This window comes from Miniopterus natalensis, chromosome 5 (genome assembly GCF_054644295.1).
Source record: "Miniopterus natalensis isolate mMinNat1 chromosome 5, mMinNat1.hap1, whole genome shotgun sequence".
In the NCBI taxonomy this organism is placed as follows: Eukaryota; Metazoa; Chordata; class Mammalia; order Chiroptera; family Miniopteridae; genus Miniopterus; species Miniopterus natalensis.
Window position 1 is genome coordinate 12,343,598 of NC_142085.1, and position 20,598 is coordinate 12,364,195.

General features: G+C 58.9%; 1 protein-coding gene across 1 annotated transcript in view; it reads left to right on the forward strand.

Annotated features, from left to right (window-relative positions):
• The first annotated feature begins 11,562 nt into the window (after window positions 1-11,562).
• The window catches only part of GLP1R (glucagon like peptide 1 receptor), a 31,856-nt gene continuing 22,820 nt past the window's right edge, over window positions 11,563-20,598 (forward strand). Inside the window, exons 1-3 of the mRNA XM_087817111.1 lie at window positions 11,563-11,640; window positions 19,025-19,121; window positions 19,844-19,951. Coding sequence (XP_087673237.1) covers window positions 11,563-11,640; window positions 19,025-19,121; window positions 19,844-19,951 — 283 coding nt within the window. The remainder of the gene's footprint in view (window positions 11,641-19,024; window positions 19,122-19,843; window positions 19,952-20,598) is intronic.

Genomic DNA, 20,598 nt, shown 5'->3' on the forward strand with positions numbered 1-20,598 from the left:
TCTTCTGTTGCCCCCCAAAGGACACCACTGTCCATCACGATAAGAACCTGAATGAGAGGTTGCCAGGCAAATAGAAAAATATCTCTCCCTCTCTCTCCCCCCAGACCAGAGAACCAACTGCTTGGCATTAGCGAGACCACGTCAGAAGCTTTGTCTCTTATGTGTCATCCCCTCTCCTGGGGAAAGCAGTCGCTTTTCGGTTTTTTCCATGTTTATGGAATTTTTCTGGAGAATAGATTTGCTCTTCCTGCCTGGTCTGCTTTGTCTGGAAGCCAAAGCCAGTCCTCGGCTGCCAGCAGTCGGCTGCAGTGTCCCCTCATGGGTCCCAGGGCCCACATTCCCCTTGGGTCCCTCCCTTGGCCATGGACCCTGGGCTGTGGGGCAGGTGGCCCAGGGGATGAGCAGATGAGTCCTGCCCTGGCCTCTCCCCGCCTTGCCCTCTCTGCCCCTCAGGAGGAAGGTCCCGCAGGAGGAGGTCCCGCTCACACTTTGTTTGCTCACGTGACTCACCCAGGAGCCACGCCCAGGGGTGGCAGATGGTCACTTGGGGCCAGAGGGAACCGCTGTCGGGGCCAGTCTGGGGTGTTTCTCCACCCTCCTCCTCCCACCCTGGAGGGGGCGGGGAGCCAGGGGCCGCCAGCCCTTTTTCCTGACACCCTTCTCGCAGCCCCAGGAAAGCTCCGGGGCCAGAGGCAAGCTGCGCCAGCCCTCCGCTCTCCGTGTCCCCGAAACGTGTGTGAGCGGCGTTCCTCTTCTGGGGAGGAGCCTGGCTCCCGGAGCTGCCGGCTGAGAGCCCCCTTCAGCCCCAGCATCTCTGCGGGAGTTCCAGCGTGGCCGGCCTGCCGTGGGACACCTGCCACATCCAGCCACGGGAAGAAACGGGCGGCTCCCCGCTCCTTCCTCGCCCGGGGGAGTGCGCGCACGTGTCCTGCGCCGATTTATGTATTCATTTGTCACTTCGTGCATAATATTTAGCACTGCGATAAAAACAAATAAGCCAATCCTATGAGAAATTGATTTCCCTTCCACATCTGTTCACGGAAACATAAATCTAAAGTTTTGTTATTGTAAAAGCCTCCAATGCAAATATAATCTAAAATTGCTGGGCTTTGAAGTTGGGCTTTTCTGTCAAAAGTTGTTTATGGACCCTCTCCCCTGGAGCTTGGCCACACGCATCTGCCTCCGGGCCCCCATCACATTGATTACCTCTTGAGGACCTTTCCAACTCGTCGCAACGCGGGATGCTGCTCTCAGCGCCTTCTGTGCAGCTCCACGCAGGTGGGATGCCAGCGGAGCCCTGCCCTGGGGCACCTGCTGTCGCAGGGAGCACCAGCTGCGCACAGCGAGGCCAAGAGGTCACCGCTCTGAGACGACGCGGCGCAGGAGCGCAGAGGAGGCTGCGGCAAGGTCCTTGGGGGAAGTAGAACTGAAGCCGAGCCATGAAGGATGCGTGGATTTGACCAGAGGAGCATTCTAGGAGGAGGGCACAGCCGGAGCGAAGGCCAGATGTGGACGACGCAGGCCCGGTTTAAGCCACAACAGCACATCCGGGCTGGCTGCGCGGGCCGTGACCGGGAGAGCTGGGAGGGAAGCCTGCGATGCTGGGCGTCAAGAGCAATGTGGGTGTGACCGTGGTGGTTCCTTGAATGTAAGTGGCGTTTTGTCGTTTCCAAAGCTTGTGGGTACACGATCTCATTAGACTTTCACAACAAACCTGTCTGCAGGCCAAAGCAGAGATTACCACAGAGGTGAGGGAGTGGAGACTCGGAAAGTCAGCCAGCCTGCTGTCGGGGCAAAGGAGTGTGGTGGAGACCCAGGGTGAGCCAGGCCCTCCCAGCCCGGGCCGGGGCCTTTCCCTGACCCTGCGGTAACAGGGAGCCTGTGCGAGCACTTGCTCCTCAGCACCTGCCGGGCTGCATGCTTGTGGAAGTTGTTTGCTGTTTGCTTTCAGGTTTAATTTACTGAGTTTTCTTGTGCTAAAGCACCATAAAGAGGCCACCCCTGGACACTCTGCTGGGGGTTAGTGGGGTCCTGATGGGAGACTTGGGGAACCGTCTCTTTGCAGAGGTCAGAGCTGTGGGTCTCGGAAGTGACATTGGAGTGGCTTCGGCAAAGCTGGCAGAGCTGGCCCAAGACCTGCCGTCAGCAGCAGCTTCCCAGGCACGGGGACCGAGACGATGCCAGGGGCAGAGCCGCCGTGGCAGCGGGCAGAGCGTGTCCTCCTAGGGGCCTCACCACTCCAGGATGACAGAGAGCGTGGCCAGGACGAAGGCCATGCCGATGGCCATGGTACCTCCTTGGGCCACTTGACATCCACACCAACATGACCACTATCGTCCCCATTGACTACCGTTGCCTTGAGCCTGGCCTGCTGGCCCGCCCAGGTCTGCTTCTGCTCAAGCATGACCCTCAGAGCCTCGTCTTTGAGGGGCATCCCCGGAAAAGCCAGTGATCTCACACAGAGGAAACAGACTGATCTTAGGGGCTTAGTCCTCGTGTCCTGGACCCCGCAGCCTGGCTTGATGACGAGGACCAGCTCCTTGTCCTCAGCTTGCCGCCGTGAGTTTCAGGGTCTGAGCCCTGCTGTTGACCACACTGAGAGCCCAGCCTGCCGATGCAGCCAAAGCCCCGGGGCCTCTCATTCCAGGACCCTGAGGCCTGCAGCCTGCCCACAGCACCAGCGCCATCAGCTCTCCTCGTGGAGAGGTATTTGTCCCCTTTCCTGTGGCAGAACTGCCAGGCTTGGGATTAATTCTGTGCACACACACCCCTGCGGAGCCGCCCTGAGAACGCCCGGGTGGCAGGGCCTGGACTTCTGAGCCATTAGGTGCAAGTAGGTTCATCAGCGTTGTTTGCCATCCTGTTTGGCAAATGAGCCAGAAACGGAGCATAGTGGGGTGCTTCCGGAGCCAGGGCTCCAGGGCAGGGAAGGGCGTGGTCCTGAGCAGGCCTTGCCAGGGGAATGGCACTGCCGGGCAGGGCTGCAGGTCCACTTCAGGCCAGGTCGAAGGGTCAAAACACAACAACAGAGGTGACTCCCGGCTCCCCTGAGGCCAGGCTCCAATTCTGAAGTGTGACCATGTCACAAGTCAGGCGGGACTGAGAGACATGACCAGAGGGAGAGGGAATGGAAACTTCTGGGCCATGAGCCTGTGGAGGCAGATGGAGGAGACATCTGCAGGGTCAGCCCTGCTGGCTGCAGCCACTTCAGCCCGTATCCCGGTGTGACCTTGAGGTGCTAGGAGGCCGTGATGACAACTGAGCCCACACTCAGACAACCAAGGCGAGATGGTGCAGGCCACTGGGAGCAGGTGGCCCAGATCTATTTTCTATTATTTAGAAGGGAGTGGGTGGATTACCACACTCCCTTTATGCAGAACTGAGGGAGGCAATTTGGTCCAGCCTGAGTGTGTCCGTGGAGGCGAGGTCTGCCAGGCTCCCAGATGAGGACCGGGCTGTTGCTGGGGTCCGGCCTGCCCAGTGTGCTGGTTGTTTGTTGCCCTGGGGGACTCTGAGGAGGCTTTGCAGTGACCTTGACGCAGCCCTAGAGGTGATCACCTGGAAGTGAGCTTCCCTGCCTGGGCTCCAGACCCCTTCTTTTCAGGGAGCTTCTGGGGCCCCACAAGCCGCTCTGCAGAGCATTTCCTCCCAGGCCTGTGAGGCCTGTGATGGACTGGGCTGAACGATGATGCGGGTGCTGGTGCTGGTGCTGGTGCTGGTGCTGGTGCTGATGCTGGTGCTGGTGCTCAGAGAGGGGACCAGCTGGGGAGTTTCCAAAAAGGAGACTGCCTGCCGGTGGGATGGTTAGATGTCAGTCTGATGACATCTCTCCTTTTAGACTCGAGTTGACGTTGGTTTCAGTTCTCATTTTGGTCACAGTGGATTTCTCAGCCACGATGGAGCCGCTGAAAGTCCATGATGAGAAGGCCGGTGTGACGGGTCCTTTTCCTTTGACTTCCGAGCATGTGAGATTTGGCATGGTTCCTCTTTCCCTGCAGAGCTTGACTTCTCTGAGGGGACAATGTAGGCTCCGTCATAATCGCTCCCTCGGGGCCCCCAGCCGCCTCCTCTCCAGAGGAAAAGGCTGCCAGAGAGGAGCACCAGGGTGAAGCGTGGAGAGGAGCCAGAGGGAGAGGAAGGAACGGTGTGCTCTCCAGGCCCAGGAGCCCCGGCCGCACGGACCCGGAGCCCCTTCCATGGAGAGGAGAGGGCACCAGGGGAGGAGATGGACTCAGAGAAGGGGCCCCATTCACCTAATGGCAGCCACAAAGAGGGACCCCCAGAAGCCCTCTGCTTGGACAGACTACTCCTGTCCCCAGACAGGTTCGGGGCACATGCCAGCTCTTTGTCAGGGGAGCTAACTGCAGTGACAGCCCCCGAATCTCAGCGGCTTAACACATAACCCAACAAAGGTTGGCAGGAAACTGCTCTGTGCTGTGGTTCAGGACTCAGGCTCCTCTGTCTTGTGGCTCCACAGTCCCCTGGGACCTTGGAGGTGTGCATCGGACCATCTGTGTCTGGCCAGAAGATGGGGGAAGGGAGGGTGAGGAGGACTGTGTGGGAGGCTCCATGGGCCAAGCCTGGAGGTGCCCTCCCTCTAGTGACTTCCTGCACTTTGCATTGGTCACTAAGCATCAAGGGAGCCTGGGAGATTGGCCTGCCTGTGTTATGGGTTGAATTGTAGTCTCCCAAGAAGACATATTGAAGTTCCAACTCCTAGTAACTTAGAACGTGACCATGTTTGAAAACAGAGTCTTTACAGGGGTAATTGAATTAAAATGAGGTCATTAAGATGGGCCCAAATCCAAATGACTGGCATCCTTATACAAAAGGAGATTTGGACACAGAGAGACATGCAGAGGGCAGACACGTGAAGACAGAGGTGACACCAGCTACGAGCAGAGCCGAGGAACACCTGAGGCCAGAGCTGGGAGAGGGGCCTGGACAGACTCCCTCACGGCCTCAGGAGGAACCAGCCCTGCTGACACCTTGATTTCTGACTTCTGGCTTCCAGAGCTGAGACAATAAATTTCTGTCATTTGTCACCTGGCTTGAGGTACTTTGTTACAGTAGCCCCAGGAAACCAGCTGCAGCAGCTGCGTGCCCAGCGTCGGGGAGCGTTCAGCCAGCTCTGCTACAGTCCCCCCGTCAAAGGAAGAGTAGCCGGCTCTCAGGGCAGCTCCTGGCAGCCTCCCTGGTTCCACCACCCTGCAGGCTCCTCTCCCAGGCCCCTCCGCTGGGTTTCCTCTCACCTTCTCCCCACGTGGCGAAGAGGGAGGAACTCGGCTCTTCTCACCTCCGTTTTTTCCTTTACCTGTTCCAGGGGGCCCGAACCCTGCCAAAGACCCGCTAACTGACCTCGAGCTCGTCCCTGACTCTGCGGGACTTAGTTTCCCTCTGTGAGGCGGGAGCAGCCCCCTCCTCTCAGCAGAGGAGTCAGGCACGAAAGGGACGGGCGACACCTTGGAAATACGGCGGCTGCTCTCACCCGAGACAGCAATAATCACTGTAGCTCGGGAGGCTGTAAATCATCTCCAGCTGGCTGCCTGGAGCTGGACGGGACCCAGCACCCAGGAAACTCAGCTGCTCGGCGAGTGGGGACAGCGACACCGACAGCACCAGGGATTGGACTGTAGCCACGCAGGCCAGGGAGGGACGCACTGAGCAGGAGCCCTGGGCATTAGCAGCCCTTCCCGTCCCCAGCTGAGACCTGGTGCAGCTGGTGCGACCACACCTGGGGAGACAGGGGCAGGGCGGGGACTGGACACAACGGCGACGTGGGCGCCGCCTGATACTGAGGGCCGCTGTGTGCCAGGCTCTGGGCTCGAGCTGTTCCCAACTGTCTACAGTTCTGCAAGGTGTGGGGACTGCGGGTCGCGCAGCAGGGTGCCGGGTCTGGGGGCGCTGCATCCAGGCTCTCTTGGATCATCTTAAACCGTCTGGGTTCAAAGCTAGTTGCTTCGCTGCCTTGGGCTTCAGGATCCTCTCAGAACAGTGGGGATGAAATAATGCCACTTCACAACTCAGGGTTACTCGCAGAAGCTCTGGGTCAGGGGGCAAAGGTCAGGGTCAGAGAAGGAAGCAGGAGGCAGAGGGTGGAGCCTTTGCCCGAGGGGCATCCTCCCTAGATGCCCGGCATCGCCCCTGAGCTGCTGGCAGCCAGGCTCTCCCTTAGGGAGCTCCCTGCCCTCTGTTCCAGGGAGTGTGTCTTAGTCCGCTTGGGCTGTTACAACAAAATATCACAGACTGGGCTGCTTATAAACAACGAGCATGCATTTCCCACAGTTCTGGAGGTGGAAAGCCCAAGGTCACTGCAGCAGCAGGCTTGGGGTCTGGTCAGAGCCCACTTCCCTGTTCACCGATGGCCGGCTTTTCTGTCCTCGCAGGTAGAAGGGGAGGGGGTCTCTGGGGTCTCCTCTATCAGGACACCGATCCCCTTCGCAAGGGCTCTGCTCCCACGACCTAATTACCTCCCAAAGGCTCCACCTGCTAATACCACTACTTTGGGGGCTAGGGTTTAACATGAATTGGGGGGGCACAAACACTCAGACCGTAGCAGGACCTAGCTAGAGGCCCTGCCCGCAGTGTGGGGAGAGGAGGGGACAGGACATAATCTGTTCTCTCTCCCAGTGCATCCTCCTTCTGATCAGATTCTGAGCACCTACTCTGGACCCTGGATAGACACATTTCCCTGGGACAGACGTCACGGAGCATCTGCGACGTGCCAGGGCCCACGTGATGCTGCATATTCAGAGGTCAAGCCGGAAACACCCTTCCCTCCGGAGCTCACGGTCTAATGAGGGAAAGTCAGAAGGAAAGAGTGACAACAGGGTAAGCGCCTCCGTTCATGTCATTTGGTGTTTTGAACAAGAGTCCCTGAGTGCCAAGCGTGTGTCAAGCATGGCACTGGGTGCTGTGGGTATAAAGTTGAGTAAAACGGGACCCCTGTTTGGGGACACTAAGGAATTAACCAGCAAACATTCAAGAAGTTTCCAAAGTGCCCCGATGGCAGGAAGCACAAGGGACTGGGGCCTGCGGACTTGAGGGAGGGCCCTTCACGGGATCACAGAAAGCTTCCAGGCTGGGGTGACCCCTCCACTGAGGCCCTGAGGGTGAGCAGAAGTTGGGGAACCCCAGAAGAAGACCATGTTTAGGGGAGCCTTCCTGGGTTCTTGCCTCTGATAAAAGCCCCTAGGCTACCCTCTCTAAGGTTTCTTGGGGGGGGCTGCCTGAGCTGGGTCCTGAAGCATGGGTGGGAGCTCAGACAGGCAGGGTGGGTGAGGGCACTTCACACAGAAGGGACCATGTCGTGAAGAGTTGGGAGGAAGTACTTGCAAAAGGCCAGTTGAAAGGTAAGCTGGGGGCAGATCCGAGCTGACTCCTTAGGTGCTAATAAGTTTGGAGGACTTGGTCCTGGGTGGCAGGGAGCCAATGGACAGGCTCAGGGATGAGGTCAGGGAAGGGTTTTAGAAAGCGGGTCCTCTAGGAGACCGGATAGGAGTGAGGTCGTTGAAGAAGTGAATCAGACCTTGGCCCTACTCTGAAGCTTACTTACCTTAGAGCTGTGGAGACAATGCTGCCAAGTGTCCAATACACCACCTCCAGCAGCTGCAGGGCACGGAAACACCCGGGCATGGCACCAGGCATCACCCATCATACCTGAGACAGAACCAGGAGGGTCTGGGAACACTGGGCACTCACTGGGTACAGACCTGTGCGGAGGCTGAGCACAGCGTGCGGGCCACGCGGAGCCTTCTAGTGAGACAGAGATGATCCAGGCGGCACATGAGAGGCAGCGTCAGAACAAACTCCGAGGCTTCGGACCCCGGTGTTAAAGGAGGGGTTGAGGAATCTCCCGCCCAAGTGTCTCTGGGCTCTGGGGCCACCCCCATCCCTGGATACTCTCATTTGCCCACTGTCTCCAGCTGGGCTCTCCCACAAACAGACCCTGAGACAGGATTTAAGACAAGCAGTTTGGTTTTGTTTGAGAGGGGTCCCCAGGAAGCACGAGTCTCCTACTATTGGCAAGTGAGATAGCCAGGGAAGGAAGCCAAGAGTGGTGCATTACTGAGCAGATTACGGCTGCGGAGGCTGGGGCTCCATCCCACCGGGACGTCTGGGAGGCTGTGGCTCACACCTGAGTTGCCTGATCAAGCGGGGAGGAACTGGGCATTTATCGATCCGCTCCTACCCGGTCACGCTTGAGAGCTGCTCCTAGGGCCCTGCCCTGCACTGGCTGAACACAAGACTCTCCTCCCAGTCAGAAAACGCCCCTGGCAGAGGGAACGTGGTCTTTTAAGTGCTGTGGGCAGACTTCTGATTATCTGCTGGTCATGACTGAAATTGTGATCTACCTGGCCCCAGTAACCTCCTGTTTATGTCTCCCTCCTGCATTAGAAGAGAATCTGCCTGAGGACAGGCTAGTCACCACTTTACCATGGGGGGGGGGGGGGCCTAGTTCAGTGTCTGGCACATGGCAAGTGTTCAGTAGACACTGACTGAATAAATGTAATTGGGAGGGTGATAAGTTCATAGTAAGGGCCTGGCTCTGTCTGAATACTTTCTCCAGCCCCTTATCTTCCTCTGTCCTCTCGTGTCCTCAACCTCCACCCTGGTATAGCAGAGCCTGTGAGCTGCTTCTCAATAGCCAGCTATCTGTCTATCCATCTGTCCATCCATCCACCCACCCATCCACCTAGATATATGTACACTTGACTCTTGAACAACAGAGACTTGAACTGTGCAGGTCCACTTACACATGAATTTTCTCCCCTAAATATAGGGTTGGCCCTCTCGATTCCCACGTTTCCCATTTGTGGATTTGTTTCCAGAAAAGGGACCTGGCCCTGAGCGGGTCTGCCTAGGGCCAGCCACTAGTGTGCGGGTTCTTGACTTCGTGCAGGAAAAATTTCACAGCATGAGTCTGGGTAAATTTTAGAGGATGTTTAGCAAAGCTGGGGACAGAGAAACAAGAAAGGGGCTGGGGAGGTGAGCCTAGGCCGGGCTGCTGTGGCTCACTGAGAAGTCAGAGAAAACGGGGCCTTGAAGACAAGTCCAGGGGGGTTAGCCCGGCAGAAGCTGCCACTGCCCGTTGCTGCCCCAGTTGCAAGCCTGGGGAGGTCCCTTAGAGTTTAGGAGATGCAGGCCTGTGGGGGAAGAAGGGAGGGTGTGGGCATGCTCCTGGGAGGGAGAGCTTCTGCTGGGTCCTTTGTCTTGAGGCTTTTATTTCTCTCTTGCAGGCAGGAATCTTAGCAGAGGTCTCAGGGGAGGGTTTCAACAAAATATTCATCAGTTTTCCAGATGTGCTTCTTCAGGGACCTAATCTCCACTGATTGGTCAGTGTCAGGGCAATGTTAGTCATTGTAGCTGGTCCTGGTGTCACCCACCTGGTTTTGCTGCTTCTTTGGGTCTGGAGCTGAAATACAACTGAGGCCTAGATGTTCTCTCTAGGGAGGTGACCTTCTGCATCTTCTGTAAATTGCTTTGTTAGTTTGTTCAGCTATCTTTCTCAGTTTCCCTATGCCACTAGCCCTGGCTTCCTGGCCTGTCTCAGATCCAACCAACAGCAGACTGAATGTAGTATTTTTGACCTGTGGTTGGGAATCATGGACGTGGAGGGCCGACTGCATGCATTGTTCTACTTCGTTTTGTGTAAGAGACCTTAGCATCCAGGGATTCAGGCATCCTCGGTGGTCTTGGAGTGAATTTAAGGGTGCAGATACCAAGGGACAACTGTAGTTTTGGGGGAGTAAAAAGTTATTTACACATGGATTTTTGACTGCAAGGGGGTCGGCGCCTCTAACCCCGGTGTTGTCCAAGGCTCAACTGTATTTGCCTTCCTCTAGAATAATAAAAGTCTAATATTTAACCTTGCCAGTGACTGCCTGGAATAAGAGGCACTTTTCCCAGCCTCCTTTGAAGCCAAGACTGCCCTGGGTGTCTAAATTATGGCCAGTGGATGGGACCGACAACTGCATCTCTCAGAGTGCCTCCAGAGGCAAGGAGGGGCACCTGTCTTCCCTTTCCCGCTTGCTGGCTGGAATGTGGATGTCACGGCTGGGCTGGAGCTGGAGCAGCCACCTTGGATCATTAGGTGGGAGCTTTGGACCATGAGAATGGTGGAGGCTAGAGAGCCCCGGACCCTGGTGATCGGGCAGCCTGCTCCAGCCCTGGGCGGGAACCCCAGCCTTGCTTTACAGGTCAGAGCCCTGGCTTAGCCATTGTCGTTTGTGGTTTTCTGTCATGCGCACCTGAACAAACATCCTAAGTGACACACAGAAGGTGACTGTTAGACTGACTTCTGGAAAGAGAAGGGGACAAGACTCCCAGGTAGTGGAGGCAGAGCTTGCTGGGGAGGATCCCTCTAGCTGAGTGGGAGCTCCGGGCTGCCTGACTCCCTCCCCTCCCCTCCCCTCCCCTCTCCTCCCCTCCCCCCTTCCCTTCCTCCCCTCCCCCTTCCTTCTCCCCTCCCCCCCTCCCCTCCCCCCTCTCCTCTCCTCCACTCCCCCATCCCCTCCCCTCCCCTTCCCCCTCTCCTCTCCTCCCCTCCCCTTCCTCCTCCCCTTCCCCCTCTTTCCTCCACTCCCCCATCCCCTCCCCTCCCCTTCCCCCTCCCCTCCCCCCTCCCCTGCCCCCTCCCCTCCCCGGCGGATCCAGCCTCCTCTGGGCTTTAAGAAGTTCCCTTCTCTCCCCGAGGAACAGCTACTCCGGCAGAACCTCTCCCTTTGGCCTGGTCCAGACGTGCCCGCCGCTGGCCCAGGGCTGAGCGCTGCCGCCATCGCCCTTCGCAGCGGCGACGTCAGAGTTCTTTGGGGGTGCTGGTGGTGGGGGTTGAGCCCCCTTCTCCCACCCCTGTCTTCACGGGCACTAGGGGACGGAAAGTCAGGGCCGTCCCGGCGCGCTCGCCCTCAGCCTGCCCGTCGCGCCCAGGCCGCACGTTTGGGGGTGGGGTGCGCCCCGGCAGGTGCAATGCGGGGAGCCGGCCGCGCGGGAGCCGCAGGGGGAGCCGCGGGCCCGGCCCACGCTGCCGCGCCGACGGAGGTTCTAAGCCCCGCGATTCAGAGAGGGGCGTGGGGGCTGCAGGAGTGGGGGAGCCCCTATCCGTCCCCGCCGCCCCAGGGCTCCGTGCGTCCTTCGTTGGGCCCCCCTCTGCTCCCGGCCGTCCCGGGGAAGGGCTCAGAGTCAGCAGGGTCTTGGGAGGGAGGCCGCCCCGCCGAGGGGCCCGTCGTAATAGTCACTCGCAGCTCTTGGGGCGACGTTTTCCTGGAGGGGTCTGACGGGCCGTGTGACCTTGGATGAGTCCCGTGCGCTCCTCCGGCCTCAGTTTCCCGTGGGGTGCCCCGAATGGGTAGGTGGGGGGTTGGCTTTCCCTCGCCGGGGGGCCCCTGGGAGGCGGCGGGGGCGCAGCGGGGCCGCGGGGCGGAAGGCCGGGGACCCCGCCTGGCCCCTCCCGCGGGCGGGGCGGCCCCGCGCCGGCTCCTCCCCCGCGCCCGCCGCCGCCCGGGATCAGCCGCCGCGCGGTGCCGCAGGTGGCAGCGATGGCCCGGTCCTGAGCGCCCCGCCATGGCCGGCGCCCCCGGGCCGCTCCGCCTGGCGCTGCTGCTGCTCGGGGCGGTGGGCAGGGCCGGCCCCCGCCCCCAGGTGAGGCCGCGGGGCCGGGGCGCGGAGGGGGCGCGGCGCGCGCGGGGTCCCGGCAGGGGCGGCGGGACTTGGGAGAAACTCCGCGACCGCGGGCGGGGGGCCCGGAGCCTCCCGGGGAGCAGGGACTGCGGAGCTGGCGCCCTGGGCGGGGGTCGGGGGTCGGGGGGCCGGGCCGGCGGGCGACCCTCCCTCCCATCCCCGCGCGCGCCCGCTGCCCGGCCTCCGGGCCCCGCTGCCAGGGCGCCAGCTGCCCCGCCGCCGGGCGCTGACTTCGGCCCGCGTCGCCCCGACACTTTCCCAACTCCCTCTCCTCGGAAACCCCGCCAGGCGCCCCGCCCCAGCCCGGGCTCGCCCCCTCCCCAGCCTCAGCCTCCCCCGCTGCGCCCCGCGCCCTGCCCCGCAGCGCCTGCCCCCAGCCTGCCGGCTCCCTCGCTGGTCCAGGACCCCGAGGAGGCCCGGGGAGTGCGGGGGCCGGGGTGTGGGTACCCGGCTCCATCACCCCTCACCGGCCCCCCAGCGCAGCCTTTGACTCATAGCCCCAGGGACCCTGCGGTGACAGCTTGTTGTCCTTCCTGGTGACCTCCCAGATGGAATTTGTCACATGCGCGCGCACCCCCCAACCCCTGCAGCAGGCAGACAACATCCAGGCTCCTGCCCTCTGGAAGCAGCCAGCGCCCCCTCCTACACTAGCCTGAGTCCCCCTCCCTCCGTTCTGACCCCCCTGGTGGACAACACACACCAGAGCACACACTGGGGCACGCAGACACCTTGGCCTCCTCGGCGGCTGGAGAGCAGGCCACCCGGAGGACCTCTGAAGCCCCCTCCTTGGCCTTCCTGCCCTCCCTGCCTTTCCTGTCCCCAGGCTCTGGGGCAGGGGACTGTGGTCAGCCAGCTTTTGGCGAGGGGAGTTGTCCAAAGGTGCTGTGAGATGCTTGAGCAGAGGAGGCGCTGGCTTGGGTGGCCTGTCCTGTGCTGGGAACTCTCTCTTCCCATCGCCTCCCATCTCGACCCCCAGAGCTGTGGGGAGTGGATCTATACAGACCTTGAAATGTGACCCAGCACAGGGAGGAGGCAGGAGGAGGAGTTATTGCCCTGGTGGGGGCCTACTCCACCCCTTAAGAATCCAGATGTGGACAGATGTGCCTCCCAGCAAGGGTGCCAGTCCATTTTCAGCCCCCAAATCCTTTCTAGATTACCTCCCTCTCCCTGTGCCCCAGCCCCGCTATGGGCCCCTAGCCACAGGAGATACCCCCCTCCCCCCAGCATCTTCTCCCAGCCCCTCAGCCAGGCTTGGCTTCCCTGGTGCACTTGGGATCCTTCTGGAGCCAGGACTGCAGACCCATTACCTGCTTCCCTCACATTTACTTCCTCCACTGGGCTGGGCTGGGCTGGGCTGGGGGGTCCCTTCCTGCTCCAGGCCAAGTGTGCAGACTGGTTTGGATTAAGGGAAGAGGAGAGGTTCTGGAGGCTGCTTGTCTTCTCTCCAAAGGTCCTTCCTTTACCCAGAGGAGACAGGCTCCTTGAACCTGCCCTTTCTTCTGATCCCTCATTCCTCAGCCCTGGGCCAAGGGCAAAAGCCAAATATCCTGGGGCCATATCGAGGCTGGGGCCCAAAGGAGAGCAGTACAAGTCAGGCCCTGAGAAGAGAAGGTGGAACTTCAGGGCCTGCTCTTGTTGGGGGGCCTTGAACATCCCTGGCTACTGTGGAGATATAAGGGACAGGGACTTTGAGATTAGACTGCAATAATTGTGACACAACCTCATGCCTATGTATAAAACTCTAAAAAATGGTTAATTTTGCATTCTATTTTCTGTTCATGAGGTTGGCAAGACTAGAGTTACTCGGTCTGTGCCACTGATGGGGGGACAAAAGCTCAGAAAAGAAGGGTTTCCTGTGTAAGGTGACCCAGTGGTTTGAGATCAGAGAGGAACAAGGGGTGCGGGGCTGGGCTCGTGCCTAATGCCTACCTACCCAGGTGGGACTGAAGGAAGGCCACAGAGTGTCTGCCCAGGCTGGAGAGGTTCCTTGCAGGCAAGGGGATGGCGCAGTTGAGCTCTGAAGAAGGGAAGCTAGGCCACCCCATTCCTGCTGGGAAGGACCGCCCCCACTCCTGTTCATTACCTCTCCATTACCCCTGTGATGGAGCTGTTCTACTGGGGGACAGGCAGGCCTTTGACACCCAAAATTAGAACCAGACAAACCTGGGTCCACATAGCTGGTGATCTTGGGTAGATGCCTTGACTGTCCCTAGCCTCAGTTTCCTCATCTGTAAGTAGGGATCACATGCTCTACCACACCAGGTTATGGCGAGGACTGAGACACTGGCACCCTGGACGGCTTTGGTCACTTGGCAGAGCTGACCCATCTGTCCTCGGGAATCTGGAAGCCTTCCCCAGGGCGGAAGACAGGGCTTGGAGAGGGGCTGTGGGAGGCCCGGCTCCGCACTCCGGTGGAGGGCAGAGGGAGTCCAGGGTGCACAGCGGCCCCCGTGGGCATTGTTCTGAGCTGGGCTCATTCCCGGGTGTGGACCCCAGTGGCTGCCGGGGCAGGAGCAACCAGCAGATCACACCCTGCCCTCCGATGCCTGAGCTGCCACCTGCCTCTCTGCAGGCTCCGGGGTGTGTGTGTGTGTGTGTGTGTTAGAGGGATACAGTGATGCAGAGATATAGAAACAGGGAGCGAGAGACAGACCATGGGCCTGTTTCTCTGTGTGTTTGTACACATCTTGTGTGTGACAGCCTGCATGTGTGTGAGTCACTGTGTGTGAAGCATCTCAGCATGCAGTTGTGTCTGACAGTGTGATACTGTGTCTGTGGGAAGGGGTGTGTGTGTGTGTGATGGGGTGTCTGCTAGTCTGAGTCTGCATGTGGGTGAGAGACAGAGTGCTTGTCACAGAATGTGTGGTTGTGTCTCTGTGTGCGTGTCTGTGACACCGTGAGTTGAGTATATGTCAGTCAAGGGGCCTGTGTGTGTGTGTCTTGGGGGCAGTGTCTCAGTATGCGAGTGTGTATCTGACTGTGTGTTTGTGCGTGAGAGAGACCCTGGGTCATGTCTCAGTAAGTAGCATGTGCTCGATGGCGTGGGGGACAATGTGTGTGACAGCGTATCCGCGCGAGGGTTGTTTGTGGGCAGTTTTCCTTTCCCTGCCCTTTGGCTCATGTCTCTGGAGCCCTTAAGACAAAAAAAGGAGGGGTGTCTAAGAGCCGGGGGCCGACAGCCCCCCTCCAGGGCACAGAGAGGAAGGAGTGTGGGGTCCTGGGAGGAGCCTTCGGGGCAGATGGCTGCCTGTGGAACCTCTTCTCCACGAGGCTCTGCCCTTTCCCGCCTCAGCCCAGGCAGGCGGGCTCTCTTGCCTCCTTCCCTTGTCATGCCTGTGCCAGGAAAGGAAAGAACCCAATGCACTTATCCACACGGGGAAGTAAAACCCTAGGAGGGATTTTTCCGGCGAGCGCCAGTCTTTGGAGAGCCGCCTTCCCAGGCTGTGGGGACGCCCAGCGCCTCGAGCGCCCCCCCCACCCGCATCCTTCCTCTTCGCGCCTCTTCTTCCTCACGGTGCCCACTGCTGCAGGGCTTGTCACCTCCTGATGTGTTCACCTAACCTATCTCGCTGGGTCTGTGCGGGAACCCTCTGAGGGGACTGATATGCCCATTTTATAGGAGAGGGAACTGAGGCTCATAAAAATTAAATGTGTTCCTTCAGTCCCAGCAGAGATTTAAACTAGAGGCGGAGAGGCCAGAGCTCCTGGTGCTTTGTGACTCCCTGTCCAGTGCTCACACACCGCTCACTCCTGGCACCTCTTTCTCACCCCCTGCTTCCTTCCCAAACTCCTACCTCTGAGAGACGCCCCCTCCTATTGTAAGCTCCACCCTCATTTGCCTTCACCCCCCTCAGAGAGATCCCAGGAAGCCTGGCAAGTTCCGATTTTAAAAACTGCCCACCTGCCCTCACCCAGGCCCCGAGGGCCCCCTCACCACTGCCCTGTGCTCTGGGCCAGCTCTGCTGCCCTGGGAGGGGCAGGGGCCTCCACCACTGTGTCTTCCCACCACCCAGCACCCCCAGCCCCGCCTCACTGCTCAGAGCAAGACCTCAAACCACAGGGGAACGCAGTGGGGCCCTGGGCGGGTGACAGGGCCTTGCCCCTCCTCACTGTTCCCTGCCCTTGGGCATGGAGTCCCCAGTGTCCACACTTGGCTATGGTGGCTGCTGGAAGATGCCACAAATTAAGCAGATGATTGGTCCTTGGGTGAAAATATGTTTGTTTCCTGCTTTGGGGAGTTTGTTGATCCTAAAAGTGAGAGAAGGGTGGGGCCCAGACTCCCCAGGATGCCAGGCTGCTTGTTCCCCTCTCCCCTGTCCCACAGGCAGCAGGCATCGTGAGACTGGTGCCGTGGACGGGCATTCTGCCTGTGCCAGGGCCGCGCTAAGCGTTAACTTGCCTGTGCCTCGCAACAAGCTGGGTGGGTAGGGACTCATTATTCCCATTTTGAGGCTAGAAGTTAAGACTCTTGCACAAGGTCACAAGCTTAATTTATGGGGGATTAATTAATTAATTCAGTGTCAGGCTCAAGTCTGAGCCCAAAGCCAGGGCTGTTCACCTCCACGGTGTTACTGAGTTCACCTGAGCACCTGGGCCTGGCTGCACTGGTGGTGACCAGATCCTCACCTCTGTCCCAGGTCCTGCCTGCTGCTCTGTCCCTGTCCCAGAAAACCCCCTGAACACCAGTCAAAGCTTTCCCGCTCCCCGGAGCACCAGTGTCCCTACCTCTGCACTTTTGTCCTTGCTGGGTCCTGCTGCAATGCCCACCCTCCACCCTCGCTAGCCCGGTCTCTCCCCCACCCACTCTCCATTTACCCCCAGCTCATAGCCTCCCAGGAGTCTGGAGTCTGTGCTGAGCCCGGCCCAGCCACTCCCTGAACAGGGCCACCACCGCCTTCTCTGTCACATCCTGCAAATCAAGGACCCACCCCACCCACAAGTAAGGACACAGCCCTGGCCTGGGGATGCTTAGGCCAGAGCTGTGTCCTACATCTTCTTCCCCATGCCCGCGCATCCCCCCACCGCCACCCAGAGCCTGGCACCTGCGGCTTCCTTGACACCTGGTGGGGAGAGGCCCGAGGCCAGGTAGTTAGTGCTGGGGGAGGGCGGGGGAGGCAGGGGAGCAGTACTGGAGACCCTAAGCTGATGCAGGGAGATGAATGGACCCCCATTGTCAGGAAGCTCTCTGAGGGGACAAACAGCCCCTGTTATTTGTGTGTGTGCGTGTGTGTGTGTGTGTGTGTGCTCATAGCACTTTATTTTTTTAATTTATTTTTAATTATAATGACGTGATGTTATATTAGTTTCGTGTGTACAACGTAGTGATTAGACATTTATATAACTTATGACATGATCACGGTAAGTCCAGTGTGCATGGTTGTTACCCTATTATTGATTATATTCCCTATGCTGTGCACTACATCCTTGTAACTTAAAACTGGAGCCCCAGTCTGAGGGGAGACACGGCCCTGTCCTCAGGGAGTCCCCAGTCTGAGGGGAGACATGACCCTGTCCTCAGGGAGCCCCTGTCTGAAGACAGAGCAGGTGACAGGGCTGCCGGTGTCTTGAAGCTCCCTGAGGCGTTGGTGGCCAGGCTGGCCTTCGCGGTGCTGACCTTAGCCTTTGACCCCACCCCCACCCCACCCTGAGACTTCTGGTTTCCATTGTCCCCCCTCCCGAGCCCAGACATACCTTCTGTCCGGGTTCCCAGCAGTGGCCTTGCTTCCTGCCTGCTTTCCTCCTGGAAGGACAGATCCAGGGAGATGGCCCAGCCTCTCTGCCCTTCCCACCAGCCGCGGAGGGCCAGGGCCGGAGCAGAGGGAAGAGGGGCTCGGGAGGGCGGGGAGTTCCCACCGGGCCCGGCTCTCCTGAGCACTGTCCTGGCGCGTCAGCGGTAGCTACAATCCTGCCTCTGCCCTCGCTGCTGTCGAGGTCCATTCCTTGTTCGTTTTATTTATTTATTTAACAAATGCACTTGAACTTTGCCCTCAGAAGAGCTCCATCCTTCAGGCAGCCCGTGGGGCCTCAGCACACTTACTCCAAGAGTGTGGCTGGGGCTCAAGCAAGCTTGGTCCCCTCCCTGGGGTCCCTATTCTGCAGGGGCCAGCACATGACAACCTGTGTCTTTTATGGGCGTGTCTCATAGGCCAGGACTCAGCTCTACCTTGGGCAGCTTTACTTAGAAACCAGACCCAGTAAGTGCTTAGGGCATCGCCCGTCAAGCTTCTGAAAACAAGCTTTTTTTTTTTTCAGCATGTGTCTATTTTTGTAATTTCAAAAGAGGAATTTTGTTTTAAATTATGTCTAGGTCCTAAATTTTATACACGGAGGCTCCCTGTTCATTTTGGCACCGGCAGCCTCAACATGTAGAATATGTATCATCGTAAGCCTGTTCAAGAAAAAAATACAAATTAAAAAAAAAAAAAAAAAAAAGAAACAGTTCTGAGACATAACTAAAGGAGGTGCACAAATGTTCAGAAGGGACCTTCTCACTTGGGTGGGTCCTTTTGGGTCTCGGTGCTAAAGGGCCAGTTGTTACCTTATCTAAAAGTGAGGTTCCTATTCCCCTAGTCACAGGTGGGGACCCCTCCCATTACAGGCCTGATCTCCTCGGAGTTCTGGAACTTTTCTGATGCCTTCACCCCAGGTCCTCAGGACGCCTCCCTCTCCAATTGACCGAAGCTGAGCTGATATTTGACCTGGGTTGTAATGTTAAAAGTGGACACTGGCGGGGGAGGTAGTGTTGCCTCCCCCACGTGATTGCTTTGAGCAGAAGAGATAAAATTACCAGGCTCTGAGCACTGAATCCCACCGCCCCCCCAGCCCCCGAGTGCTCCAGCACCATCGCTGATTTGAGGCACCCCAGGGTCTGGCCTTAGCCCTGCCCCTTGGGGTGCTGTGTGACCTTGACCGAGTCCCTCTCCCACTCTGGGCCTGCATTTCTGCTTCTAGAATGGCTGAAAGTGTGAGGATTTCATAGGCAGGCTGACTGGGCACTGGGAGAGGAGCCCCTGGCAGTCACAGAGCCTGGGGTTCTCAGGAACTTTCTCTTAGGAGAGGCCAGATGAGACCATGATCGGCACACTCTCCCCTCCCTTCCCCCCACTCATCCCCCAACAACGTGAAGTCAGTAGACACTTGCTGGACACCTGACCCCTGGGGGGATAAAGACGGGAAAATTCCCTCTGAAGCGCAGCTGAGTCCCTCCCCTTCTCAGAGGCGCCAACCCCTGATGGGTTTGGGGCTTGAGGTCCCCTGGACATCCAGAAACCAAGTGTGCTGGGGGCGGGGGCTAAGGGAGAGGTTGGCTGCAACCCAAGGGCCCCCATTTCTGCCCTCCCCCCAGGGTGCCACAGTGTCCCTCTCGGAGACGGTGCAGAAATGGCGAGAATACCGGCGCCAGTGCCAGCGCTTCCTGACCGAGGCTCCACCCCCAGCCACAGGTGAGTCCAGGGGGCCCCCACCCAACTAACGCCCCCAGGCTTTGAAGGCCCCGCCCCTTGGTGGGGCATCAGTGGCCTCTCCAGGACGCCACATCTGCCCTGTGCTCTGGGGTGCTATCTCGTTGCTGTCTATCTCCCTTGTCCCGGGCTTGGGCCCCTCAGGAGCAAGGACCTGGCCTCTCCATTCCGTGTACCGCTCAGCACTTCCCGGTGTGTGCAGGGCTGGAGGCCCAACTGCATATTCATAGTAATAAATGTTTTGGGGGGGATTGGGGAGGTTTAGGAGATCTACGGGCCTGGGTTCAAATCCTGCTCTTGCCATCAATACAGTGACCTTACGAAGGTTCTAACAGCCGTGTGAGCTACCATTTCCCCTCGTCTGCAGCGCATCCCTGAAGTCAGCCTATGGGGATCGTGTATTGAGCACTTGCTATGCTCAGGTTATCTACATGACGTGTCCTGTCTGTCCCCACAAAGCCCTGTGGAACCAGGATTACTTCCATTTTACAGATAAGGGAACAGAGACATTAAACTTTCTCAAAGTCCTGCTGCTGGGACCTGGCCAAGTCCGCTTGCTTGGCCCCTGCTGGGTGGGTAGAGTGCTTGGCATACAGTGAGCGCTCAGCAGAGGTTAGCAGAGCGCAGGTTTCTGCCCTGCCAGCCCCCCGGTGGGGAGATGCCTCAGCCAAGCCAGGACTCTGGACTGTTCCCCCTGCACCCAGGCCTGTTCTGCAACCGGACCTTCGATGACTATGCCTGCTGGCCAGATGGGCCACCTGGCTCCTTTGTGAATGTCAGCTGCCCCTGGTACCTGCCCTGGGCCAACAGTGGTGAGTCCCCTCCCCCACGCGTGGACCACTCTCCCTGGTGGGTGGAGTTGGGATGGGGTGCACACCGCTTCCTTTCCACTGGGACATAGCCTTCCCCACCCCAGAAGGTCTTTAGGACTCCTTATGGGTGGTCTGCCTGTCTTTCCTTGGGGAGAGGGGGCAGGGGGGTTATTGCGTGTAACCTGGGCCTGGGGCCGGTGGGGGCGGAAGTGTGGGGTCTGACTTAAGAGACAAATGTGAGCCCCTCATCCACTAGCCAGGAGAGGAGCCAGGTGGGAACAGGTCCTGGGGTTCCAAGGGAGGGGCATTACCAGAGGTGCCATCGCTCTGATGTGTGTGTGTGCATGCATGTATGTATGTGTGATGGGTGCCCTGTTCCTGCTAGTGGCACCTAGCCACCTCCTGACTCTCCAGGGCTTCACTGGTCAGATGGACCCAGTGGGAGGAGTGATTAGGGCATTGGGGGGCTGTCCCTTAGGGCCTCCCCAGCTCACTCCTGCCTGCAGGGGACACCCTACACTGGGGAAGGTGTGACCGGGTAAGTGAGCGGGGGCTCCTGGAGTACAGCAACCTGCAGAGGCTGCAGGGGGAGCTCTGACTGGAGGGGATAGTTAGTAGGCCCCCCCCCCCATCTATCCCAGGTGTCA